General features: G+C 42.7%; 7 protein-coding genes across 19 annotated transcripts; 4 read left to right on the top strand and 3 right to left on the bottom strand.

The window, feature by feature from the left end:
* Positions 1-2: 2 nt before the first annotated feature.
* Positions 3-4612, top strand: LOC108617186 (organic cation transporter protein). 5 transcript variants are annotated; one of them, XM_089471616.1, is made up of 10 exons: positions 3-151; positions 1498-2232; positions 2402-3001; positions 3060-3180; positions 3288-3381; positions 3479-3499; positions 3788-3888; positions 3957-4037; positions 4108-4218; positions 4283-4612. In XM_089471616.1, exons 2-10 carry the CDS (start codon positions 1712-1714, stop codon positions 4382-4384), a joined length of 1752 nt encoding a protein of 583 aa, XP_089327742.1. In that variant the 5' UTR covers positions 3-151; positions 1498-1711; the 3' UTR covers positions 4385-4612. The 5 variants fall into 5 exon arrangements, with proteins under 5 accessions (XP_089327742.1, XP_017868388.1, XP_089327744.1 ...); XM_089471618.1 differs by lacking the exon at positions 3-151 and adding an exon at positions 223-802; XM_089471619.1 differs by lacking the exon at positions 3-151 and adding an exon at positions 824-1007.
* On the bottom strand, positions 4555-6320 carry LOC108617189 (transmembrane protein 186). Of its 2 annotated transcripts, none has more exons than XM_089471627.1 (3): positions 6122-6320; positions 5340-5417; positions 4555-5282 (listed from the first exon to the last, which is right to left on the bottom strand). In XM_089471627.1, exons 2-3 carry the CDS (start codon positions 5391-5393, stop codon positions 4650-4652), a joined length of 687 nt encoding a protein of 228 aa, XP_089327753.1. In that variant the 5' UTR covers positions 5394-5417; positions 6122-6320; the 3' UTR covers positions 4555-4649. The 2 variants fall into 2 exon arrangements, with proteins under 2 accessions (XP_089327753.1, XP_017868392.1); XM_018012903.2 differs by having other exon boundaries at positions 4555-5266.
* On the top strand, positions 5637-8935 carry AQP (aquaporin). 6 transcript variants are annotated; one of them, XM_089471623.1, is made up of 4 exons: positions 5637-5779; positions 7446-7652; positions 7709-8122; positions 8211-8935. In XM_089471623.1, exons 2-4 carry the CDS (start codon positions 7475-7477, stop codon positions 8408-8410), a joined length of 792 nt encoding a protein of 263 aa, XP_089327749.1. In that variant the 5' UTR covers positions 5637-5779; positions 7446-7474; the 3' UTR covers positions 8411-8935. The 6 variants fall into 6 exon arrangements, with proteins under 6 accessions (XP_089327749.1, XP_017868391.1, XP_089327750.1 ...); XM_018012902.2 differs by having other exon boundaries at positions 5649-5779; positions 7459-7652; XM_089471624.1 differs by having other exon boundaries at positions 5652-5806.
* FLASH (FLICE-associated huge protein) lies at positions 8890-13013 on the bottom strand. The gene is made up of 4 exons (XM_018012897.2): positions 12855-13013; positions 12612-12802; positions 11927-12532; positions 8890-11850 (listed from the first exon to the last, which is right to left on the bottom strand). The coding sequence occupies exons 1-4, from the start codon at positions 12915-12917 to the stop codon at positions 9084-9086; spliced, it is 3627 nt and encodes a 1208-aa protein (XP_017868386.1). The 5' UTR covers positions 12918-13013; the 3' UTR covers positions 8890-9083.
* A 47-nt stretch (positions 13014-13060) lies between these two features.
* Positions 13061-14404, top strand: LOC108617187 (uncharacterized). 2 transcript variants are annotated; one of them, XM_018012900.2, is made up of 5 exons: positions 13061-13306; positions 13369-13513; positions 13567-13659; positions 13740-13898; positions 13960-14404. In XM_018012900.2, the coding sequence occupies exons 1-5, from the start codon at positions 13179-13181 to the stop codon at positions 14203-14205; spliced, it is 771 nt and encodes a 256-aa protein (XP_017868389.1). In that variant the 5' UTR covers positions 13061-13178; the 3' UTR covers positions 14206-14404. The 2 variants fall into 2 exon arrangements, with proteins under 2 accessions (XP_017868389.1, XP_089327748.1); XM_089471622.1 differs by having other exon boundaries at positions 13063-13306; positions 13567-13692; positions 13749-13898.
* Positions 14348-17011, top strand: Orc3 (origin recognition complex subunit 3). The gene is made up of 4 exons (XM_018012898.2): positions 14348-14487; positions 14544-15344; positions 15408-16648; positions 16719-17011. Exons 1-4 carry the CDS (start codon positions 14461-14463, stop codon positions 16813-16815), a joined length of 2166 nt encoding a protein of 721 aa, XP_017868387.1. The 5' UTR covers positions 14348-14460; the 3' UTR covers positions 16816-17011.
* A 3423-nt stretch (positions 17012-20434) lies between these two features.
* On the bottom strand, positions 20435-24791 carry ValRS (Valyl-tRNA synthetase). 2 transcript variants are annotated; one of them, XM_018011105.2, is made up of 6 exons: positions 24650-24791; positions 24364-24572; positions 23614-23781; positions 22297-23559; positions 21204-22233; positions 20435-21139 (listed from the first exon to the last, which is right to left on the bottom strand). In XM_018011105.2, exons 2-6 carry the CDS (start codon positions 24544-24546, stop codon positions 20637-20639), a joined length of 3147 nt encoding a protein of 1048 aa, XP_017866594.1. In that variant the 5' UTR covers positions 24547-24572; positions 24650-24791; the 3' UTR covers positions 20435-20636. The 2 variants fall into 2 exon arrangements, with proteins under 2 accessions (XP_017866594.1, XP_017866593.1); XM_018011104.2 differs by having other exon boundaries at positions 21204-23559.
* Between the last annotated feature and the right edge of the window lie 291 nt (positions 24792-25082).

Below are 25082 nucleotides of genomic sequence, written 5' to 3'. Positions count from 1 at the left end.
CAAACTTACTAATACACATGCAAGGCGAAGCTATCGTCCACAGCACTGCGATGTTGGTGAATCGTTTTAGACATTTCAGTGCATTGCCAAGCGTAGCATCGTGCGGTACATTATTGTCAACAGTTGTGCCCTAAACAAGTAACGGCTACAGGTAGCGTAAACAGCTGACAAGTGTTTCAGGGAAAACTTCTGTTTGCCGTTATTGGGAGAGAATTTCCTGATGGCAAACGAGTGCAGCGTATTCTGGACGATAAGATAATTCCAACAGGCTTGCAAAGCGCAATCAGCTTATCACCGGCTAATGCAGACTCGGCATGCAGATAACCTTTGAAATCCATCAAGGCTACATTTAATAGCACAAACCGCTAAAGTTCCCATGAAGTCCATACATTATAAATACGCTGAATTGGCAAATAATACGATTCCGTCGTAAATAATGAAAAGTTAAACGAGTGAAAATAAGATACCCCTAGAGTAATGCATTGTTGATCAATCGATTCATTGATTCAGTCATTGGCGGTGCTCCGTTATAAGATCTCTAAAGCAGCAACCGGTATAGATTACGTCAATTGAAGATGCCGTGAAACGTTAGTTACAAACAGCCACTGTAGCAACATGCAACAATTTGTATCAATTGGCCACAATTGCATGCGCCTTAACATGCAACTTAAACAAGCATAGATGGATCAGATCTCAGACCGGATTCCCAATCAAACAAGAATATATTCCAGTAATTGCTCTGGCGCCAAGGAAAGGCGCTCACGAATATACATACATTAAATTAATACATATACACACATATGTATGTATCTAAGGCTTGTTCAGTGATCAAATATTATTTTAAAAATCATTTTTAATTCATAAATGCATTTTAAAACCTCTTGATATCTATTTAAACAAAAGAATTGACAGATAACAAGTAAAACTAGTGTTATCAATATTAACACCATTAATTAACTAACTGCAAGCTTCAACAAATAAACCAGATATTCCGATAAAAAAAGCAAGTAATTAATAAATAATACTATCCAGTTCAAATAGGCAATTTAAAATGTCATAATGTCTATATAAACAAAATAATTAACAGATGAGAACTTTAACTGTTAGCAAAGTTAACACTAAAATCAATTTACTACATCAAGTATCAACAATACGAATACGCAATAGAGCCTAGAAAGGGGGAAAAGAGAGAGCCTTTTGCTTGTGCGGCGGCGTCATACGTTCAGCTGGGGATGCCCATCAAGCCCGCACACACACGCACACACACGCACACACACGCTCACCTATAAGCTCTCTCTGCCCCTTTGTAAACGGGCATTAGACAATCAGTGCAGTGTGCTTGATAGTGTTGCCAACCACATTACAGAAATATCCAGTTTTGACTTGGTGCCGTTTCTCTCACCATTGCATTGCAATTCAGTGCACGTCCGAAGGGCAATTTGTTAGTTTTTGATTTTTTGTACACAATACAGATTCCTCAACGTTCTCTCATTGCAGAGTTCATCACTAGAGCCAAAAACACTTCACGCTGTGTCTATATTTATTTGAGTAAAGAGTGAAATACGGGACAAACGCACACGTGACCGTCGGCGGCGAATCACGAAAGTAACTGGATTTCTTTTTCGCACAAGTCACGTTAAACTCTAGAAAAGTACGTTGGCCATTTCGAAAAATCGACAAACAATCGACAAACATCGACATCGTGTTGAGAATGGCACAATCAGACGCTGCGATGGACTTCGACGAGATACTCAGCCAAATTGGCGAGTTCGGGCGGTACCAGAGAGTGAACTATTTGCTCATCTGTCTGCCGGTGCTCTTTGCGGCCGCGAACAGTCTGTCGTATGTATTTACGGCCGGCACGCCGAAGTATCGCTGCCGCATCGAGGAATGTGAGGTGAACAAACAGCCGTATTACCAGACCGATTGGCTGGACGTGGCCATTCCGGGCACCAGAGACAAGCACGGCCATTTCACGCCCAGAGACCCGTGTGTGCGCTTTGCGGCAAATGCTAGCCTCCTCCATCAGTGGGACACGTGCAACGCCTCATGGTTTCTGCCCCAGCAGACGCAACGCTGCCAGCAGTTCGTCTACGACACTGGCGAGTACACCATTGTCCAGGACTGGCAGCTGACGTGCAAGGAGAACGCCTGGAAGCTGGCCTTCGTCGGCACCACCCACTTCGCCGGGCTGGTGATCGGCACAGCCCTCTTTGGCTATCTAGCCGATCGGTGAGTCATGGCTAGGGAATTTCCCGTTACTAAAAAGTAGTTGTAGTAGCAGTTGTTTTAGAGCAACTCATTTGAGGTCGTGCTGATTAGCGGCAGCGGCGTTGGGGTCGTTGGTACTCATTAGTTAATCCCGCTTCCGTTTCACACATTTGACACATTGACTCTACAGATTCGGACGGAAGCTGATCTTTCTCTTCTGCACCATTTTTATGGGCTTGACGGGCATTGGCCAGGCCCTGGCCTGGGACTACTCCAGCTTCCTGGTCTTCGCCTTGCTTAATGCAGTGGGCACATCCGGTGTCTATCCACTGGCCTTCATCATAGGCGTGGAAATGGTGGGGCCACGCAAACGCGAAATGACCTCCATTGTGCTCAACTACTTCTATGCGGTGGGCGAGGCGCTCCTGGGCCTCGCTGCCTGGTTGTTGTCCAATTGGCAGGTTCTGCAGTACGCGCTCTCTGTGCCGCCGCTGTTCTTCGTCGTTTACTTCTGGCTGGTGCCGGAGTCGGTGCGCTGGCTGCTGGCGCGCAACGAGCACGTCAAAGCGGGCAACATCATAAGACGGGCGGCGCACGTTAATCAGCGCGAGCTCTCCCTGGAGCTGATGGCCAGCTTGAAGCAGCAGCAGCTTGATGCCACGGACAGCAGCTCCGATAAGCACGAGCGATTGCAGAAGCAGCAAAAGCAACGCGAGATCTGGCCATCCGTGAAGCAGGTGTTTAGCTCCAGAAAGCTGGTTGGACGCTACGTTATCCTGCTGTTCATATGGTAATATTTATTCCTATCAGATGCGAGCTATCCCTCTAATCGCATATGCATTCCCTAGGGCTGTCAACGCTATTGTCTTCTATGGACTCTCGCTGAACTCGACCAACCTCAGTGGCAACAAATATTTGAATTTCGCACTGGTCTGCCTGATCGAGATACCCGGCTATAGCTTGGCATGGGTACGTTATCGATGTGTTCTACTATATATGCCGTACATATACTCGCATCAAAAATCATGCCTATTTATATACTCTCGGTCTTTCTTTAATTGTCGCACCCAAAATAGTTGTGCCTACGTAAACTCGGACGTCGTCTGGCTTTGTCCGGCTCGCTGCTGCTCTGCGCCGTCACGTGCGCAGCTAGCGGTTATCTGACGACGGGTATGCCATCAACTATCATATAAGACTATATACATATTTGTATGTATGTATACTAATAATATATACTATTCTGAACCCTCCTTACATGCCTGCACAGTTTGTGACGATAAACAGAAACGTAAAGAAACCCTTGAAAATGTATAATTTATAGAGTGAGACCTCTATGAGCGAATAATTCTCATTGACTTTTACAAAACTTCAAATATTTGGGTTAGATCATTTAAAACCAATTCGAAAATGAAGTATTATTCAAGTGTTCGTTCAAGAGTTTTGACTGTATTTCAGTAAGCTAAAGAAGCAAATACTTTATATTTTATTTGTCTATTTATCTATTTAGTTTTATCCTCATAACAAATGCGCTTCACAGATTTTCATAATTAAGTACATATATCTCCTTGCTCCACAGGTGCCAATTGGCTGATCGTAACGCTCTTTCTGACGGGCAAACTGGGCATTACCTCGTCGTTTGCCGTCATTTACACGTATACGGCGGAAATGATGCCTACGGTGAGAAATAATCAATATTCAGATATTTACGGCTCAGTTGATCATTTCCTCTTTTCATTCTCTTTCAGGTCATACGCAGCGGGGGAGTGGGCGTAATGTCCACATTTGCACGTTTCGGTGCCATGCTGGCGCCCTTTGTGCCCTTGTTGGTTTGTGTTCAACTATTACTAGCGAAAAACTTTATTGCGGTTAAATAATGAATACTATTATCCATTTTAGGGAAGCTACTACGAGCCGTTGCCTTTGCTATTATTCGGGGCAATTTCAATGGCCGCAGGTCTTTTATCGTTTCTGCTGCCAGAAACCTTTCACAAGAAGCTGCCCGACACGGTGGGTTAACCCATGTTATGTTTCTCTATATGGGACCCATACTCATATACATGTTTCTCCATAGGTTGGCGAGGCTATTGCCTTGGGCAGCAGTCGATCCGCTCTGAACCCAAGCGACAATTGCACATCCTCCCACGGACAACAGCATGAGTCTATAATTGGATGAGGCGTATCCTGGAGAGAATACTTTCTCATTTAGTACAAAGCACTAGCAGAAGCATTAGACTTGTTTGTAGTTTTTATGTAGCATCTGAATTTGTACTTTTAGTACGTACGTATGAATCTTTGCATTAGTAAGTGCCGTAATAATTTGGCTTACAATACTCGATATTCGTATAAATTTTTGCTTTGTAGCTATTAAATTATTTATATATACACATTTTTATAGTTGAAACGGGCCAATAACAATAATCATTTACACACGATTCGCATCATAGTCCGAAGAGACCCTCGAATAGAAGAGGGTCTGTTACAACTCCGAAACGATGCAGAAGCTTGTAGCGCTGCTTCTCATCGGTGCGCAGGCAGATGGGCTGATAGAAGCCTAAACGTCGCCTGCTCTTTGGCTCCCAATCTGGCAGCAGATCCTCTATATCGACGAGCGATTCTTTGCGTCGGCCCCAGAAGTCTACGTAGGCAAGCTTCAACTGATCCTCCTGATTGTTGATGTAGATGAAGCCAATTATGTTTGAGGTCACATAGCTGCCCAGCGAGAGTGTCATCAGACCGGAGACGCCAATGGCTGCATAAATCCCTAGCGCCTCACCCGAGACGTGACCCGCATGTTGCAAAGCAAGAATGAGCGGTGTTCCAGCCGCAGTTACAATTGCCTGATAGACTTTAAGGCGATTAAATGCAGCTACTAGTCGTATTAAGGGTAACCGATATATGGGTCGCCAATCAGTAAAGGCAGCTCCCAAAGTCGAGGATCTCCCGGCATTTGTTGTTGTTGACGTTGGATTTTGTTTTGTTGCATAGTGTCGGCTTTTGAACACACAATATGATACGGGAAATTTGAGACATTGTGCACTATACAAGCGTTGCAGCACTGCAAAACATAAATTCTATATTATTAAATCGCTAAATTTTATATTTGTGTTTATATAAAAATAAGAACTCACTTGTTGTGTGGTTGTTAGATAAACAGTATTGCTCGCTGTTAAGCTCACGCACATTGGTACTCCTCACTCAATTTGGCGCTGTTAACATAATATTAAAAATAGTTATCGATATTTTTACACGACTATTCAATTTCCAAATATAACTGTCACCATATATGAAAAGCTCAAAAGTAAGTAGAAAGACATGGTTGGCTAATAAATCGAAGCTTGAAATAGTTACACACTCAATCTCTTAGCTGAGCTTTTGAGAGCCCACACATTAGCTACGTGCTTGGAATTCTTATAAGAAGAGCATACACTGAGCACTGAGCATTGTTTAATAATAGATCCAATGATGAGCGACACAACCCAGCGCGTTCAAAACTATTATTCCTCAGTACGAGTCGACAACGGCGCATAGCTCGTTGCTTCTACGATCGCGTGGGCGCGGGTCTCTTTTGGTCAGTTACAGCACACAAATTTACATAGTATGTAGTTTGCTAAAGTTATAGCTTTTATTAATAATAATAAAGTATGGTGACTGATTTAAAAGTTTTTGACGCAAAGGAAGCTGCGAATATAATCGAATTATATTTAAAATATCAACAGCCGAATAAAAGATTAAATAACAGTTCAGCTAATCAATGTTTTAAGCAAAATACAATAGATTGATGTTTCGTGACAATTTGTTATTCCGTTCGATGTGTTTAACAAGCTGCAAATATTTTTAGCACGATTTTGGCGTGCTGCTGAATTCGAAAATACTTTTTAAAATCTGTGTATGTGTGCGTAATTATATTTACCAAAATTTCTCACAGTGCAGCATGTAAATAAAATGACACTATATACATTTACTATAAATTTATATATGCAGAAAAAACGAAACAAATTAAAAAACAGGCACAATAAAAACACTGAAAATTTATATATAAATTTTAGTTTAATTTGGAGAAAACGAATTCATTTGGTTTTGTAAAATAATTTAAATGAAAATCCATCCATACAGTAAAGCCAACTTGGATATGAAATTAAAAATATAATAATTTTACATTTAAAATAGTTTTTTTTTTTATTATTATTATTATTAAATTCAAACGTATTAAAAGCGAAAACTAATTTGAATTTAACAATTATTTTTAAAAACATTGTTTGAATAGGATTTTTATACCATGAACTCATTGAAAATGGGAAATCAGGATATACTGGTTTTGACCCCATAAAGTATATATGTATATTCTCGGTCAGGACTATGAGCTGAGTCGATATAGCCCTGTCCGTCTGTCCGTTCGCCCGTCCGTATGAGTGCGTCGATCTCAGAAGTTATAAGAGGTAGAGAGCTGAAATGCATACTCGCTGAATGCATACTCGTGTATACCATACGCAGTACAAGCTGATCTTGTTTTGTCGATAACTCATCCGACAGATTTTTATCGAGAATAATCGAAAAATTGATTTTGTTAATTCTGCCTAAATTGATCAGTTTTGGACCTAGAGACTTCATGTACTGTGTATATGCATTTGATGAATACAAAGATTTTGTAATTTACAGATTTTTGAATCCACGCCCCCTTCGTCCTTTCATAAATAAAATCCTTCTACAAGAGAATATAGTCAACTAATAAATTCTCATAATATTGCCCACACTGCAGCGCAATCCAAGCGCAGTAGCTGCTTACTGCGCAGTCAGCAGAGCGACTGATTGTACGTGTGTGTGGATGCGCGTGTGCATAAAAGATGTGCAGAATGAGTAGAATATCAGCTTAGAGGGTTCAGGGTATATCCTAGTCGAGCAGTCTCGACTGGAGCCTTCTTGAAATATCGAAAAATGTAACTCAAAAAAGTCGGGTGTTACCGACTTCGAATACCTCAAAATTTAACGGAACTTAAGAAATTGATATATCAATCTTTATAATAATATAGAATTAACTCACGCGAAAATCAGAATTTAAGCATTTCACGCCCCCAATGACATAACATAATTTCTGGCGTACCGGAAAATGCATTTTCCAATTTTCCTAGTAGGCGCCGTCAGTGCGACAGTGGGAACGAACAGACAGCAAGACGGACCGACGGATAAATAAATAAATAGTAATATTTACTTAATAATAATAATATTAGCAATATTAGTTCCCGTTTTTAGAAAGAGTTTGGGCAGCATGTCGTTGACATCGCTGGGCATAAGCGCCGGCTTCATGGTCGGCTGCTGCACTGCAGCGCAGATTGCGCGGCGAGTGAGTCAGCGCCTGCTCAGCCAGGACGGTCTTGTGCCGGTGCTGATGAACGAGGCGATCGCCGCGGCGGAGTTGTGCGCCTGCTGCTTTGAGCTGATCATCGGTAAGTGGCGTAGAGCGGCCGGAACTAAATACGTGATTCATGGATTTCGCTGGCAGTGGCTGACAATTTTGGTGTGGCCACCTATGCCATCTTTCTGTTTCTACTGACTATCTGGTGGGGCAAGGTGTGGGGCGACGCCTCCGCCTGCCCGTACACTCACATGGAGGACGTGCTGGAGGGACGCACCAGTTTCAAGGAAATGGCGCTGCGCACCTGGGCGGAGCTGATGGGCGGCTGCTGTGTGTATCGCATTGTGCAGGTCTTCTGGTGGCTGGAGTTTGCCGAAACGCACAAGGGGCGCGCCTTCGAGGAGTGCAATGCCGACTTGCAGGTCAGTCCCTATGTGGGTGCTGCTATTGAGGGCGTGGCCACGTTGCTGTGCCGCCTCGCATCTAAGACCATTAGCGTGCAGGAGCCGAAGTTTAGTAGTTACATTGACTCCTTCATCGGAACCAGCCTTGTGGTGGCAGGTAAGTGCCCGCCCGCTTGCAATGTGGCTTCCAGTTGCCGCCATGTCCTCTCAAAAAGTTTACGCTTTTAATTATGCCCTGCTTGCAGCCTTTAACTTCTCCGGCGGCTACTTTAATCCGGTGCTGGCCACGGCTCTTAAATGGGGCTGCCGGGGCCACAGCAATCTGGAGCACATCATCGTATATTGGATTGGCGCCTGCATCGGCGCACTGCTGTCGGTACCCATTTTCAAGCTCCGTGCAGTGCGGCGTTTGCTGCTAGGCGAGGAGAAGGAAAAGCAGGCCTAACTGTGACCCATTTCTAGGGAGATGAACCGCATACTTTTTACTTATGCACAACTGTCAAGAGTTTATAATGATTGATATTGATTGTGTTTAATCTTGTTATTGATAATTATTATCAAAATGTACACGATATTTTATAGCACAAAACTTACCAAGGAACTAGTTTACAGTTGTTTTTATCAGCTGTCAAGACATTTGAAATAATCAAACAGCGCACAATTGCTTACATTTTGCTATCGATAATTTGCGACCAAAATGTACTCTTGTACGTAGATACAAATACTCAAATACGATAGCACGATTTATCGAATTTTAAATTTCGAATTTTAGTTTTATCACTAACCAGAGATTTTATTTAATAATTTATTTAAATAACTTCAATGAGAAAATGGCATAGAAAAAATTCTAATATTCAATATGTAATATATGTAGTTATTAAATTGTTTAATTGAAACACTATTATTTTATAAAATTTTATATAATTTTGTTAAGCAGTTCATTAATTAAAATATTATTTATTATCTAAAATCACAAGTTTTATAATCTATGTATAAATTATTATTTAACGTTCCTCCGTAGTTACATAGGCATTTATGTATTTACATCCATAGCTTAAGTAAGCATATAGCCAGATATCTTACTGATGTGAACAGTTCAATATGTGTATACATAGGTCTTAAGTGTCATTGATTATAGCTGTTACTGCTGGTGGACGGCGTCGTCGACGTCGTGTCACACGGAGTACCACCTCATCGTTGAGCCGCTCGAACTGATAGTCGCTATTTCCTAACGAGCAGCGTTTGGTCACCAGGAGTGAGTCGCTGCTGTTGAGACTCTGACTCTGGTCCAGGCTGCTCGCATAGCAGGTTTCATCGATGGTCACACTCAGCTGCGAGGGCTCCGCTGTCGTTGCTACCTCTGGTGGCGTTGGCGGTATAGATGGATCGGCATTATTTATTTTGTGTTCGTTGTCTTCATCTTTTGTGCGTTTCTTCAGCGGCGTTTGCGCAAGTTGATCTGGTGTGAGACTGTCTACATTTTCGCTGCTTGGCGATTTCCGTTTTCTAATCTTTCGTTCTCCGATCTGTTTCTTTCCGTTTTTCTGTTTTAGCGGGCTGTGCTCCGCCGTCTCTTGCATTGGGGATTGCATAAGGATTTGAATTATATCCTGCTTGGGCGTTTGTCCACCCTTCATCGATGTGGACGTGACAGCCGCTTCGTCTGGTGGGTCCTCACCTTGACGCGACGTCTGATGCAGCTGCTTCAATGCCATCTCGATGGTGTCCGTTTCTAGGCACAAATTCGGATAGCTTTCCAGCGGTTTAACCGGTATCAGCTCATTCATCGCCGCCTCGAGTGTAGCGTCGTCTTCAATGTGGTCTATTTTTGTAGAGTCAGGCTGAGCGTACATGACAGAGGCCATCCCAACTGTGAGCTTCGGTGTAATTGTCCTGTTGAGAGTAACAATCGTTCCCGACTTACTATCATTCTGATTGTCAGCAATAAACTCCAGCTGCGAATTCTCCGACTCAAACGCTGCCGGCGCAGCTTCTCCCATATTTGAGCTGGGGTCTTCTGTATGGTTCTGTTCCTTGTTCGAGCCATCCACTTTGACGGCAATGTTCTCAATGTCCATCTTGATGGGCAAGCGTATGTCCTCAATTATTTGTATGCTATCCATGCTGCGCGCTGGCCGCTTGGGCGTCTTTAAATTCTCCTCGGCCAGCAGCGCGTAAGCCAATTGACAAGGATTTTGCTCCGGGCTCGTAGTGGACTCGTTTACTGTAGTCTCCATATTTTGTCGGCTTTCTGGATGACAGATAGCTTTTGCTTGCTCAAGCGTATTGTCACAATTTGTTGTGTTCGTTTTAACAACTTCTGTTTTAAATGTCACTAAGGATTCATTTGTATTGCTTTTTAATTGCGCAGCAGTTACACAGTCTTGTTTAACGGCTTCATTTGACTCCACATCGAGCTTAGCTATGATACGATTTTCAGTTTTCTGATTATCACCGCTCTTTGGAGTCATTTTACTGTCAGTTGCTTCACTTGTCAGTTCTTCAACACCTAATACGAGATCCGGCATTTCTTCCTCTTTTGATAAATCTGTTTCCCCTGAAGCGTCGTTATCGGATGTGGCTTTACGCATTTCTGTATCCACATGTTTTAAAACTCCCTCTTCACCATTCAGGTCATGTTTAATTTGTGAGACTATATTGGCAATAGGTTTAGCTCTACTTATAGTGTCCACCTCTTCTGCTATCGTCCTTTGAAGTCCATTATCTAACTTTGTCTTTCCACGTTTTTTCTTCTTCTTTTTGACACTTTCGCCTTTTGGCGAGTCTAAGTCCGCATTGAATTCTTGATCATTCGTAGCCTCTGCTATCGAACTTCCATTTTCAACTGAAATTCCCAAGACCGTTAATCTGTCATCAGATTTCGTATCCACATATTCCACTACAACCTCTTCAGAATTTAAGCCCTGTGCATCATTCACATTAGTTGAGTTTGCCTGATCGCCTGAACCCAGGCTGGAAGCATGTTTGTGTTCGTTTCCTTCAATCACTTCCATCATTTCATCCTTCTTCAAATCTAATCCAATAAGTTTACTTGCTCGTGCTTTATCCATTTCATTTAATTTTTCCTTGCCATTGATTAGGTCCATGTCGGGAATGTGCTCGTTGTCCATGGCATTATCAGTATCGAAAACTCGTTTCTGCTCTCCGGTTATAAGGTCCAAGCAGGGGATGTGCTCGTTGTCCATGGCATTTTTTGTATCGGATTCTCGTTCCTGCTCTCTGCCTATAAAATCCAAGCCTGGTATGCGCTGATGGATAGCTGTATCATTCACTAGTATATCATCCAGTATCTTTACACTATTTGGCTTTTCTTTTACAACCTTGATTCCGGCTATCGATTCTTTTTGTCGGGGTGTTTTGATTTTCGCTTCCTTTTCGGCATATTTTCTCGCATTTTTATTTGGTTGTTTGTCTGTGTCATTTACTAATTCCTCCGTGTTCATTTTAGATTCTGCAGAGCTTTCCATTAGTTTTGAGTCCGCTTCATTAACTAGAATATGCTGTCTTGGCACCTGTTTGACTACTTGCTTTATCCTCTCAACATTGCTCTCGAAATAATTATTAATGTCTTCCACCAACAGTTGCTTTTCTTTTCCAATTAGCTCGTGAGTTTGTTGCTCTTCTTTGGCTTCAATTTGGCTTTGCGGGGTGTATAGCTCTATTGGTGTAGACGGGGAAGCATTGGCTAATAGATTTTCAATCACCTTTAGACTATCTACGCTGCGGTTGCCATCATTTGATGGACTCTTTTGTGTGGGCGTGCTGCCAAAGAGTGCATCCATCGTCTCATGTTTGTTACTCTTGCTTTGGGCTGTGCACTTGGCATTGGGTCCTCTCTCGGTTTCTCGGCAGCTGTTACTTTTACTTTAAGTGGGATAGGTGTCTTTAGAAGCAGGTAAATATTGCCATTTAATCTGTTATTTGAAATTATTCAGCTTACCTGTTCTTGCTGTTTGTTTGGTTAGTGGAACGCGAGCGCGAATGCGAACGTGAACGATATTGTGATCGTGATCGTGAACGTTTTCGTCTTTGATCCTTGCTTCTAGAATTGTGTCTTTGACTTCGGCTCTTAGAATGCTCTCGGCTGCGACTACGACTGCGGCTGCGACTGCGACGTCGACTCCTGCCTCGTGCGCGATCTCGATCTCTATCTCGATCTCGATGCCTTTCTCGCTGCTTTTCGTGATCTCTGTCGTGTGTATTGCTCATCTGCATTGCCGGAACCTTTGCTGTGGGATTCGAGCACAAGGGCCGATCCCGTTTGTCTTGCCTCTCGAATTTCTCTCTCTCCTTCCCATCCCGGCCAATAGGTGGCACTGCCTGGGATCGCTTCGCCTCTGGATTATCATTTGTCTTTGCCTTTTCATCGCAGTTGTCGTTCTTTTTGTTGAATGCGATTTCGTTTTCAGTTTTTCTGTCTGCCATTTCATTGCGTTTAAAGCGTTTCGACTGCTGGTGTTGCTGCAATTCGGTCGAAGAGGTTATCTGAGACTTGGGCAGCCCCAGTTTGGGCGGTTGCTTACGCCTAAAGCAAATATCATCTTTCCTATGGAACAGAACATAATTAGAGGAAGCAATAAAAGATCACGCATTACTGAGCTTGTAGTTACGCCCCAGCTACTTACTCCTTGCGCAGCTGTGTTATTTGTGCGTCCTTGCGCTTGATTTCTGCTTTTGCCGTGTCTAGTAGATTTTGAAAATTTACCTCCATTGTCCTGATTTTCTTGGCAAGTGCTTTTTTCTCCGCTTGCAAACTTTCAATTTCTAGCTTTGCGGCGTCGTATTTCGCCTCCCAGGCTTCCAATTCTTTGCATTTCTAGTGACGAATCCAATTAATTTCGTTCAACTCAGTGGGGAAATACACTTACTTTCGTTTCAGCTTCTTGGAATTGATCCAAATCATCATAGATATCGAGTTCCTCCTGTAGCATTTTACATAAACATTCACGAATGTTTTATGGAATGCAGCAGCAGTCTTAATGCGCGAAATGCGTCCAGTGTTGGTAAACGCTTAATCGCAGAGACATTCTGTAAACAAGTCTGCGTTTATGGGTAGCACTGAAAATTGTATCAGCTGGCGCAATCAATTTGAACATTTATTTTACTGTCATGACACGAATTTAGTCTCACAGTTAAAAACTATATTTTATACGTACACACCCAAATACATACATATATTGGCAATCGATGTAATGGCCGATCTACAATCGCGCCCATATTATTACAAGCTTGAGCGCCAAAGGTTTGCTTGCGTTACATATTCGATAACAGCATGTTTTCTACTGCTCGCTCTGTTGCAATGGTATATGTTTTATTTATTGTAAGTAATTATTGCAAACAATTGCTATTAATGTCATACATTATTAATTATTTCCTGTCCAGAGAGAACACGAATAAGTATTTTACTAAAAATTATTGGCTTGGCATTATATTCTTCGTACTCAGCTTACTGCTTATACTTTTATTCATATTCTTCGAAGATTTACGATTCTTTACGCCCGTTAATTGGATAGTTGCCATACTCATAGTAAGTTGCAATTAATTTATAAATTACATTCCGTCTATCTAATTATTTAACAGTTTGAATGCATTGTCGTGGGCGTAACCTCGTTAGTTGTGCGTCACTATAAATATCATTTGCTAATGAGTTACCTTATATGGGCCATTGTGCTGGTAGTATTCATTTTATTGGGCTCCTTCATTCCAGTGAGCAAGTATTTAAATATCCATATCACGCATATTATAAATTGCAGCCCTTGCAGCACGACTTAACTTTGGATATTGTGGTACTTGTTGTGTTTGGAATTATTTGCATAATTGGAGCCATGTACTTTCTAATGCTTCATATCGTCGCAAATGTGCCATATTCATTTATTGTATACCGGGCGCTCGTCCTTTGCAGCATCGTTACAGTATGATCTCTTGAATATTTAATTTGATTATATATAATAAGCGAAATTTTGACATTTACAGTTTATAATGTATCACGCCCAAATCATCAATGGTGGACGCTTTGCTGAAATTCGTGACAACGACTATCTGTTGGCTGCGCTTATATTGTTCTACGATTTCTTGCTAATGTATTTATTAACTTTTCAATTGGCTCCAAAGTGGAGTGATTTGTGTGATTCTCATAGGGACATAACAGGCAGTCTTGTATTGGATCACCATTTACCCAAACCACAACTTAATATTTCGGGATATACGGAAACCACATAAACCGTGATTTGGTTTGAGTTTGCGCGCTCTGTTAAATTGAATGTCGATAATATACAGTTGATGGGCAGCACTTATTTAGGTGGCAGCCAACTTCACGCGTTTCGAAATTCTGGCGCGCTGCAGCTGTTTGTACTTAGTGTTTTGTTGTTGTTGTTGATATTACTGCGAATAAACTTTATTTGGCACAAAGCTGACATAAGCAATTGTTTTTATATTTTGCAATACTACCGAACAGAGTTCAATTAAGCAAGAGCCATGGATCCAACCATATCTGTCTCGAAGGTGAGCTCCTAACTTGTATGATTTGCATATTGACAATGTTTCCTATATTTGTTTAGGGCTGTTTTGTATACAAGAATGGCGCTACACGCGCCAATAAAAGAACGCCTAGCAAACGAAAACGCTCTGAGACAACCACCAGTCTGCTGGGCAAGGAGCTCACCAGCCAACCATTCTATGCTGCCTACTCTGAGTGCTGGAACCAGATCCATAGTCACATAGTGCAGTTGCAAATGGCGAGCAATGCACGGACGCTTGAGGAACTAATGGATTTTGTAACTGGAGAGCGGACTGACAGCATGGATAGTTGTGAAGTGCTGCCCACAGCGGCACTGTTGACAGGTATCAACCAGCCTGATCATCTGAAGCAATTTGAGACGCTCACGCAGCGTCTTCATACTCAAAAGGCGGCTCGGGTCTGTGTGCTCCAATCGCGAGATTGCACCACTTTGAAAGCGGCGGTGGAGTCCATGGTATACAATCTGATAGACGAGCAGTCTGAGCCCGTGAATCTAGATGAAGGGGATGAAGATGAGGGACGTGAGCGGGATCGCAAACGTCTGCGTCGCACGCAGTGCACCATGAAGCATCTGCATTCATGGTACGCAAATAACTATGCTGGTGGGGATAAACACGGAGCCTTGGTTGTTATTTTGCCGGATTTCGAATGCTTCAATGCGAGCGTGCTTCAAGACTTCATTCTGATACTCAGCGCTCAATGCGGACGTCTGCCCTTCGTTCTAGTGCTAGGAGTAGCCACCGCCATGACAGCGGTGCACAGCACCTTGCCGTACCACGTGAGCAGTAAGATCAAGCTGCGAGTATTTCAGACCCAGGCTGCACCTACGGGGCTTAATGAGGTATAGTTCGGAGACTTCCCGTCAGCTATTCTCGTCGCTTACTTATGTTCACTTATGTTCCAGCTGCTCGACCAGGTGCTGCTCTCGCCGAAGTATGTGTTTCATTTGTCCGGCAAAGCGTTCAAGTTTCTGACGCACATCTTCCTTTACTATGACTTCTCTATACACGGTTTCATACAGGGCTTCAAGTATTGCCTCATGGAGCACTACTTTGCCGGCAATGCCTACGCCCTATGCACCAGCTATAGCCAGGCGCTGGTGCGCATTAAACAGTTGACGCATGAGGACATGGAGACCATACGACGGCTGCCCTCTTTTCGCCCCTATGTGGAGCAGATCAACGATTGCAAACGCATCATAGCCGTGCTCACCGACGACGATTACTTGAAGAAGAAGCTGCCGCAGCTCCTTCGCGATTGCCTGCTGCACTTCATGCTCTTCCGCTGCTGCTTGGAGTTCTTCACGGAACTTGTGGGCGATCTGCCACGCTGTCCGCTGGGCAGGCTACGGCGAGAGCTCTACGTAAACTGCTTAAACAAACCCATCAGCGAGCAGCCCGAGTACAAGGAATGCTGGCAGATGCTCAGCTTTATGTCCAAAGCCGAATTCGTGGCCAAATTAAGCAGGTGTATTGCGCGCACTGAGCTCTTTCTCAGCAAGCAGATAGCTCCTCTAGAGCTGGGCGATGCGTGCTCGGACTTGATGCGCGCTAAGCTTCAAGCGCTCAAGCAGTTGCTCAATGATGTCGAGCTGGCAACCATGGAGCTGCAAACAGCCGCCATTGAAGCCGATTCGCTAACAGACGGTGCTCCATTGAGCGACCTCACGCAGGTAGCCTCCCGCCAGGAGCTGAAGGAGCAGCTGCTGCTGCGCAGCAAACAGGACAAACAGCAATCCACGTCGGAGTTCAGCCGCGCTCTCAATAAGATTTTGACTCTCATTGAGACGGATTTGGTGCTTGCCCATCTGCGTCCGCTACAGCAGGCTCCGCCGCTCCACGAAATCTACGTCTTCAGTGATATTGCAACTGTTCGTCGTAATATCATTGGAGCTCCTCGTGCAGCACTGCATACGGCCCTCAATAATCCTCATTTCTATATGCAATGCAAATGCTGCGAACTGCAGGAACAGTCGCAGCTGACCAGCACCATGCCCGACCTGTCGGTGGTCTACAAACTGCACTTGGAGTGCGGTCGCATGATTAATCTATTCGACTGGCTGCAGGCGTTCCGTTCCGTTCTGCGGACTGGCGAAGAACAAGAAGAGAACGAAATGCCCCAGGACCAGATCGATCCACAGATTCAGTGAGTATATCAAATGAGTATATGAAGTATGTCCAAATATTTACAAATTGATTTGCCTTCCTTTGCTCAGAGCTCGCTTTACTCGCGCTGTGGCCGAACTTCAATTTCTGGGCTACATTAAAATGTCAAAGCGTAAGACGGATCACGCCACACGTCTCACCTGGTAGAATATACCATATCCATATCTGCAATTTATACTTATACCACATATATCCTACCTAATCAGATCTATTTATTGCCATTTACATTCGAAATCAATCAGATTTTCATTTAGAGATCTGGTTGGTATGCTTTCCTCAAAATAAAACACGTCTTGTTTATTTATTGATTTAAATTATTAAATAAAAAATTAAATATACAAAATATTGTATTTTTATTGATCATATGAAAGCTCTGCTCGAGCCTGCTATTATTTATTGAATTTTATTACCTGCACAGCACGTTTTTATTTTGTCTACTGGCTATAAGATAGATAAAAGTGAATTTAGATTCAAGTAAAGTCACGCTGGTAGTGCTGGCATTTTGGCAATACAAACTATAGTTTCTACGTTGGCTTTGTAAACAGTACATTTCAAATTTTAATTTATTAAAAAGAATTCAATAAACTCACTAGTTAGAAATGATATAATCATAATTAGATATAGTCTTTTACTGATGTGCAGCCATGATTATTTATGCATGTATCTACACATGTGCACACATACAACTTCTAAAGTTGGAATTTTCAATCCGACTAATTATGATCGTAATGTAAAGCAGCATAACTATAACTGCCGCGAGCACCCTCATAATACATATGTAGGTCAGTACCAAAACGAAAGACTTCCGGTATTATTTTTGGAGCATGTATAGCTGGATCCGTGTTTCCTTATACTTTTGGAAGATCAATAAATTCAGGGAATGCGTAAAAATGCTATAAGAGCAACAATCTTTCTTCCTGTTTGGCAGTAATGTTGAAGTAAGAGTAACAGTTATATGTATAAAAATAAAAAAATACTAAGAGTTTTTTTTACTAGGATTTTTTCTACGCAGAAAGTCTTACACATGAATGCGTATTAAAGTCAGTACAGAATACTTTTGCTTATATGTAAGTATATTATTTTGTTTATATATTATACATATATTCGACATGATCTCAAGACACTAGGTCAAAAAGTCATATATATCGAAAAATACCCTGTAATTTGCACATTTTTGGAGCGTAAGCAATAAAATTTTGCAGTTATACTACCGTTAGCTCGTTCTAAGAACTGGATTTTTCTTTGCATAGTGTCTCTCTTTCAGAACAGTAACAAGAGCAAAATGTGCAATAGAAAAACTCAAAACGGAAGCTTTGCACTTGTTCGGCTTGGTGTGTCAATACTTCGAGATGTGTTATGAGCAAATGTAAAATTGGCTTATATTAGTTATAAAAAATATGTTAGCAGAACATGGTTTCGTTTACTTTGGATTTTTGGCGGTGGTTGACCTTTCTGGAGAAATGCTCATATTTTAAATCGTTCCTTAAATAACTGAAACGTCGACATGGGCTTCATAAGGAGCCTTGGCTTTTGTGTCCATTTGATATAATTTGCGCCGGATTGATATCAACTACGTCACAGAATAACGTATTATTTGAATTAGGGTTAACTGCGCTATCTCTGACGACTAACCTCAAAACTGTCTATTAATAGACTGGAAAACAGTAGCACTAACCTAACCAATACTATACAGCCACACACACTATACGGCCGCAGCCGCCGCACACGTAATCAAATTGAACATATGCCCCTAATGCGCTTATGTTTGCTTAAATCTCAGCCAGACGCACTCTGCTTCTGTGTTTGCTGGAGTATTTACCACAAATTATTTGAAATATGGTGCAAGTGCGGCATCAAGGAAAACGCTGCCCACTTTGTTATATGGGGTATTCCCACTCTCCTTTCGGTTTGCTTCGTTCCAACTGTTCGCACATATTGGGTGGGTCACCCTGTTTCTGGGAGCCAAGCAAATAGTATAAAATGTGCCACATTCCGGTAAAGTGCCACAGTTTCTCTCTACATCCCGCTGTGGATTGTGCTGTGCTGCATTGAGATATCCAGATACAAAAGGGACTGAACTTTCGACTACCATGTATATACTAGCTCCATTGGGGAAAAAGGAAGTGGCATTTCTTCTGCTGCTGTTGGCCAGCTCAATGGGCAGCATTGGTGGTGCACCACTTGAGGTAAGTCTCGACTTTAACTGGAAGTTTAACTGGTAGTTTGATAACATGCATGTCAAATAGGCCCCGGAGGTATGTCTCTTCCAATCTGGATCTATGGAATGCTCACCGGGTAAATTTATATAATACTTAACCTGATACCTAATTATAGATATTATATATAGATTAGTGTGGCTCGTTTTAATTTAAATACTTTTTAGATATTATATTATTTTACTATATAACTTGCTTAGGCTAATATCAGTTTTCCACTTTTAATCAGATTTAAGAAACCATATACTATATATAAGGTATATTTACGGTACCGTGAGTTAATACTTTTAACTCAAATGGAAGTTGCGATTTTAAAAAAAAATTTTTTTTTTACTTGTATACCTAAAATTTTATTAAGTCGAAACACATCTCCATCATCTTTCACTTCTGCCAAAAAAAAAAAAAAACAAACAAACAAAAACAAATATTTTTAAATTTTTATTTTCTTAAAATTACTGACTTTAATTTGGTTGACATCCTTCAATATTTTATTATACCCTAGATTTGCTTGAAGCTTATAAATCTTTTGTAGACTCATTGAAATTGATCATCCTAATACGGGTTAGATGGGTTGGCTGGCAAAAATCCTCAGACCGAACCCTCCACGCGGGTGCCGGCTGGGCAATGGACGCTTGAAGAAGTGCTGGAATAAACGGAGAACACTCTTTCGTTTATATCTGACACAGCTTCGCGTCTAGCTAAGGACTCAATGCAGCCCTCAAATAGAGCGCTGAAAATGAGCCATGGTCTTGAGGTACTGAAAACTATTCCGTAGATATATTTCGTTCCAAAAAGAATCTACCTCGATAAAAGAGCCAGGAATAGATTTTAAATAGTTTACGAAACTTGTTCGCATTGCTGACAGAGGTGCCTTAAAAGTAATAACCTTACAGAATACTCATTCACAGTAGATCAACAGTACTTTAGTCATTGAACTCGAAGTTTCTAACTGTATAACCCCAGATGATATGATTGCATAATGATTCATTCCTATTCTTCTTGATTTGTCAACGCGAATATATTTACATTAAATTTTTCAACTACTTATCTACTTATCTAGCAGATCTGACATAACATTTAGCAATTCAAATGCATTTTCCGATTTGCCACGCCCCACTGGGCGGATGGCGAAAAATTGAAGACGACCTTACAGAAGAGTATACATAAATATATTCCTAATTTCAAGACTCGTAAGGATAGAAGGATAAATAAACAGATGGACGGACAGCTGCACAAAACTCATTTCACTTCTTGAAGCAGTATAAGATGTAAGAGTGCTCTATCCAAGACTTCTTGGAATTCACATTCGCTGCAGCTATATATATGTACCCTATTGAACCTCCACTTCTATAGAGAATCTAATCAATTATCTATTTAATTAATGTATGTCGAGTATTCATAAACAACGCTAATGAGCATATACCCCATGGATTCGTTGGTCCTTAGCCTAACTTGGACCTGGATAATTTGTCTAATTGTGACAAGGTAAAATATGTAATAAATTGTTAACTGACCTTTGTATTACAAATAGCAAAATAATCAAATTTCAGTTTTTCTCTTTTAAAAATCATGTCTTGCATTTAATAAATTAGCACATATTTTATAAATTTTAGCTAATAAAAAGGTTTAAAGAATCAGAAATTCATTGCAGTTTTTCCTGTTGGTTTCTATTTTTTAAGCGAGTATAGTCAAGCGTCTATTAGAATATCAACAAAAATGCAGCTCAGACTGTGCACCCAAGGATTAGTTGATTCACATTAGCTTTAGCGTCTCGATGGCAGCAGCAATGCGTTCGATTTCAGTACGGGATTCGGTTAGCTTCGTATCATTGGCCGCTTGCACCTCGGCAGGTACCTTGGTGGCGTAGTCGGAGGCCTGAATCGCTTGGCTGAGTTTGCTGACGGTCTGTTCCAGTTGATCGCGTTTCTTCTGCAGCTTGGCAATCTCCTTGTCCGCCTCGATCAGGCCCTTGAGCAGTAAATGCACTTCACACTGTCCCGAGATGGTGAGTATGGCGCAGCCAGCGGGCGGTGCAGTATCGAATGCGACAGTGGAGCAGTACGCAATAGTGGCCAAGTCGCTGGCATAACGCTTGAGTATCGCATTGGGCGCTGGATCTGTGCACACGATATAGGCTTCCGTCTTGGTCTTGTTGGGCAAATTGTAGTCGGATCGAGCGGAGCGTATCACACGCGCTGCCTTCTGTACGAATTCCACATCCGATTCGACCTGAGGGTTGCGCCAGCTGGTATTCGCTGTGGAAATTAAAGGTCATTAAATATAATTCGATTATGTCGATTATGCATGGCTCTTTCTCACTTGGATAACTGGCTACGCAAATGCTGGGCGTGCTGTCTGCCCGTGGCAGACGCTGAAACAGCTCCTCGGTAATGAAGGGCATGAAAGGCGAGAGCAGACGTAAGCCATAGTCCAGGCACACATATAATGTGCGCCTAGCTGCAGCCTGCTGCTCGGCATTACCGCTCTGGAAGATGGGCTTCAGGCACTCCAAATACACATCACACACATCGTACAGCCAGAACGCATAGCAGGCACTGGTTACGGCCGCGAAATCGTAGGAATCAAATCCAGCATTGCATGCCTCAATAGTGGCCGCCAATCGGGACAGAATCCAGGTGTCCATTTGATTCGATTGATTTGAGACTGTCACCTGGGTGTTGTAGAGCTCATCGCCGGTGAAGTAAAGAAGGGCGAATTTCGTGGCATTCCAAAGCTTGTTGCAGAAGAATCGATAGCCCTGCACGCGATTAATATCCAGATTAATATCACGAGCTTGCGTGATGTAGGCACACAGCGCAAAGCGCAGTGCATCCGAACCGCACTCGGGTATACCCTGTGGATAGTCCTGTTTCTGACCCAGTTTGGCTTTCTCAATCTCACGCGGATCCAAGTTGGAGCCAATGAGTTGCTTGTGCAGGCCCTCCAATGAAATACCATGAATCACATCCATGGGATCGATAACATTGCCCAGCGATTTGGACATTTTGCGTCCGTGAGCATCACGCACCATTGGATGCAAATATACCTCCTTGAAGGGCAACTTTCCCATCAATTTCTGGCCGAAGAAGACCATGCGCGCCACCCAGAAGAAAAGAATGTCGTGTCCTGTCTCCAATAGGGACGTGGGATAGAACGTCTGCAAATCAACTGTGTTATCCGGCCAGCCGAACACGGAGAACGGAAACAGACCGGAACTGAACCAGGTGTCCAGCACATCCTCATCCTGCTGCAACACAATTTTGCTGGCATCCACGCCAAAGCGTGTGGCCGCCTTGCTCAAGGCCTCCTCTTCACTACGTGCCACGATCCAATACTGTTCATCATCGGGCTGTATAGAGAAATTGAGAACATGTTTATTTTGAGATGCGAATAAAATAAGTTTAATGCTCACCGTGTTGGCTTTAATACTGGCATCATTAAAGCTCACATGGTAGGCGGGTATGCGATGACCCCACCACAGCTGCCGCGAAACACACCAGTCCCGTATGCCATCCATCCAATGATACCAGGTCTTGGTGTGATGCTCCGGCAAAATCTTTAGCTCACCAGACCGCACTGATTCCGTAGCAGCGGCAGCCATATCCGCACAGCTGACATACCATTGCGGCTTGATGAGTGGCTCCACCACATCCTTGGAACGACTGCAAATGGGCACAACCATGGCATTATTCAGTGTTTCGCGGTAGAGTCCCAATTGCTTAAGCTTTTCCAGCAGCCGTTTTCGGCAATCGAAACGCTTAAGTCCCGTGAACTCGCCATAGTCGCCAATGATAAAGCCGTCATCATTGAATATGGTAATGAAGGGCAGATTGCAGCGTTTGCCCACCTCGTAGTCATTGGGGTCGTGGGCGGGAGTTATCTTAACGGCGCCCGTGCCAAAGCTCATGTCCACAAACTCATCGCTGACAATGGGCAGGCGGCGATCGCAGAACGGATGCACCACATGCTTGCCAATCAAATGCTTGTAGCGTTCGTCCTGTGGATGCACTGCAACAGCCGTATCACCCAGCATGGTCTCGATGCGAGTGGTGGCAACAATGATCTCCTCGTCGCTGCCCTCCACCTTGTAGGCGAACTTGATGAGCACGCCGAACTCTACCTTCTCGTCGTAGCCCGGGATACTTAGGAATGTACGGCCGGGCAGCTCCACTTTGTCCACTTCAATATCTGAGATGGCGGAGCGCAGTGAGCACGACCAGTTCACCAAGCGGGAGCTACGATAAACGGCTCCCTGTTCGTGCAGACGCACAAAAGCCTCCGTAACGGCGCGACACAGCTTCGGGTCCATGGTAAAGTTTACGCGAGTCCAATCGTAGGAGGAACCCAAAGCCTTCAGTTGATCATAGATGCGACCGCCCTTCTCACGTCTCCAGTCCCATATGCGCTCAATGAATTTTTCACGCCCCAGATCGTGCCGTGACAAGCCTTCTTCCCGCCAAAGTAGCTTCTCAACGACCACCTGCGTGGCTATGCCCGCATGGTCACAGCCCGGCACCCACAGTGTCGTTCGTCCCTTCATGCGGTGATAGCGCGTGATGGCATCCTCAATGGCATTGGTCAAGGCATGACCCAAATGAAGGGAGCCCGTAACATTCGGAGGCGGTATGACCATGATGAATTTCCCATTCGGATTAGGTGCATCAATAGAATCGCGCTGAAGGAAAGCTAATTAGAAATTACTTTAAAAAGAATATATTTTTACACTTACGCCATATTCGGGTGTGAAGAACCCCTGCTTCTCCCACCAGCTGTACCACTGGGCCTCCACATAGCGTGGACTATATGCATCGGGAAGTGCTCCGCTGATATCCTTCTTTTCGCCAGGAGCTGTGCTGGCCGTATAAACTGCTGATTCTTTGACTTCTTTGGTGCGTTTCTGTAACAACAAAAGCGTGATTGTAACTTTCACTGAGCCAAGCTAAATAACAGCACATATGAAATATGGAAGGTGAGCCTAAAAATACCCTGTAACTCCAGGAGAATCGTATATCTTACATGTTGTTTGCTCCGTTATTTACATTTGCAATACCTGACCTAAATACTTGTTGCAACATATAATACAAATTGTCATACCATATGAAAATAGTTTTTTTCCGAAATAATATATAGACAAATTGCCCAACCGTTTTCTTTCAATGTGTTATTTTAATTTAAAATATGATATTTTTTACGATACTTTTACTATTAACACTTACGCACCCTCTCACAAATTTAGCATACTCATTTTCAGATTTTTGTATACAGGGCATAACAATAGCAGCGTAATTACCTTTCACTTTTCTGCAATATTTACGATTTACACAATTACTATTAATGGAGTTGAAATCGAAATGAGTTGAAGGATTTGCACATCCGTGCATGAGTCATTCGAGTGTCGAAATACCCTACGCGCACTTCTCTGTTGCAAGTACAACTCGAATCGGCATAACCTATGACAATTCGTGGCACAGACACTTACCTCGGCTTTTTCCTTCTTTTCTCCTGCCGCTGGTGCTGCTGAAGCCTTTTTATCCAACTTGGCCTGTAATTTAGCCAGTTTCTCAGCTTTCTTTGCCTCCTTTTCCAATTGTTTGGCCGTCTTTGGTGGGCCACCATCACCGGCTGGCGAATCGGTGCTGTTTAGCTGTTCCTGTTCCGGCATGCTGCGTATTCGTGTTTATAGCTAAGCTGTTGTAATGCGAAATAATGTGATGCTGTTATAGTTTTTGCTGATGCAATGGACATATTAATAAAGGTAAACTCACTTTTTCAGCTCCTCATGCAAATCGCACTCACAGATGAAAACGTGTGCAAAAGGTGTGACCAGCACAGCCAGTTATTTTGCCGTATAATATCGATATATAGCACTCAAAGTACTCAAAGTACAATCGATGTTTAAATCGTTTTATCGTATGTGGTGCAGCTCTAGTTCTTTCAATGTGTTTTGTTAAATTTAGCAAAAATTTTGCAGTTTCTATGTATTTTGTAACAGTCCATTGTGAAGTGTGTGACTACATAATCTGAAAAGTTATATGTGTGTAAAACTAAATGACAAATGTTGTTTGCAGAGTATACCGAAGAAATGCGAATGGACAGCGACACTACAGACAAACGCGTCCCTTCAATTGAGTAGTGCAGTTGTATATAGATACTGATTGGAAACCACAAAAACAAATATAGTGGTATTTTTATGAAGAC

The sequence above is a fragment of the Drosophila arizonae genome, chromosome 5 (genome assembly GCF_054131065.1).
Source record: "Drosophila arizonae isolate 15081-1271.41 chromosome 5, UAZ_ARI_1.0, whole genome shotgun sequence".
NCBI classification, from domain to species: Eukaryota; Metazoa; Arthropoda; class Insecta; order Diptera; family Drosophilidae; genus Drosophila; species Drosophila arizonae.
This window is presented reverse-complemented; position numbering and strand designations above follow the sequence as displayed.

Excerpts from the sequence above, each read along its gene's own strand:
- LOC108617186 (XM_089471616.1), top strand. The coding sequence starts at position 1,712 with ATGGCACAATCAGACGCTGCGATGGACTTCGACGAGATACTCAGCCAA. Across the intron at positions 3,500-3,787 it reads TTGTGACGATAAACAGAAAC|GTGCCAATTGGCTGATCGTA; the intron begins GTAAAGAAACCC and ends CTTGCTCCACAG. Across the intron at positions 4,219-4,282 it reads ACAAGAAGCTGCCCGACACG|GTTGGCGAGGCTATTGCCTT; the intron begins GTGGGTTAACCC and ends GTTTCTCCATAG.
- LOC108617189 (XM_089471627.1), bottom strand. The coding sequence starts at position 5,393 with ATGTGCGTGAGCTTAACAGCGAGCAATACTGTTTATCTAACAACCACA. Across the intron at positions 5,283-5,339 it reads ATCTAACAACCACACAACAA|AATTTATGTTTTGCAGTGCT; the intron begins GTGAGTTCTTAT and ends TTAATAATATAG.
- AQP (XM_089471623.1), top strand. The coding sequence starts at position 7,475 with ATGTCGTTGACATCGCTGGGCATAAGCGCCGGCTTCATGGTCGGCTGC. Across the intron at positions 7,653-7,708 it reads CTGCTTTGAGCTGATCATCG|TGGCTGACAATTTTGGTGTG; the intron begins GTAAGTGGCGTA and ends TTTCGCTGGCAG. Across the intron at positions 8,123-8,210 it reads AACCAGCCTTGTGGTGGCAG|CCTTTAACTTCTCCGGCGGC; the intron begins GTAAGTGCCCGC and ends CCCTGCTTGCAG.
- FLASH (XM_018012897.2), bottom strand. The coding sequence starts at position 12,917 with ATGCTACAGGAGGAACTCGATATCTATGATGATTTGGATCAATTCCAA. Across the intron at positions 12,533-12,611 it reads ATAACACAGCTGCGCAAGGA|GAAAGATGATATTTGCTTTA; the intron begins GTAAGTAGCTGG and ends TCTGTTCCATAG. Across the intron at positions 11,851-11,926 it reads CAAACAAACAGCAAGAACAG|TAAAAGTAACAGCTGCCGAG; the intron begins GTAAGCTGAATA and ends TCCCACTTAAAG.
- LOC108617187 (XM_089471622.1), top strand. The coding sequence starts at position 13,179 with ATGGCCGATCTACAATCGCGCCCATATTATTACAAGCTTGAGCGCCAA. Across the intron at positions 13,307-13,368 it reads TGGTATATGTTTTATTTATT|AGAGAACACGAATAAGTATT; the intron begins GTAAGTAATTAT and ends TTTCCTGTCCAG. Across the intron at positions 13,899-13,959 it reads TCCTTTGCAGCATCGTTACA|TTTATAATGTATCACGCCCA; the intron begins GTATGATCTCTT and ends TGACATTTACAG.
- Orc3 (XM_018012898.2), top strand. The coding sequence starts at position 14,461 with ATGGATCCAACCATATCTGTCTCGAAG. Across the intron at positions 14,488-14,543 it reads CAACCATATCTGTCTCGAAG|GGCTGTTTTGTATACAAGAA; the intron begins GTGAGCTCCTAA and ends ATATTTGTTTAG. Across the intron at positions 15,345-15,407 it reads CACCTACGGGGCTTAATGAG|CTGCTCGACCAGGTGCTGCT; the intron begins GTATAGTTCGGA and ends CTTATGTTCCAG.
- ValRS (XM_018011104.2), bottom strand. The coding sequence starts at position 24,546 with ATGCCGGAACAGGAACAGCTAAACAGCACCGATTCGCCAGCCGGTGAT. Across the intron at positions 23,560-23,613 it reads TCTTCACACCCGAATATGGC|CGCGATTCTATTGATGCACC; the intron begins GTAAGTGTAAAA and ends GCTTTCCTTCAG. Across the intron at positions 21,140-21,203 it reads TTGCGTAGCCAGTTATCCAA|CGAATACCAGCTGGCGCAAC; the intron begins GTGAGAAAGAGC and ends TAATTTCCACAG.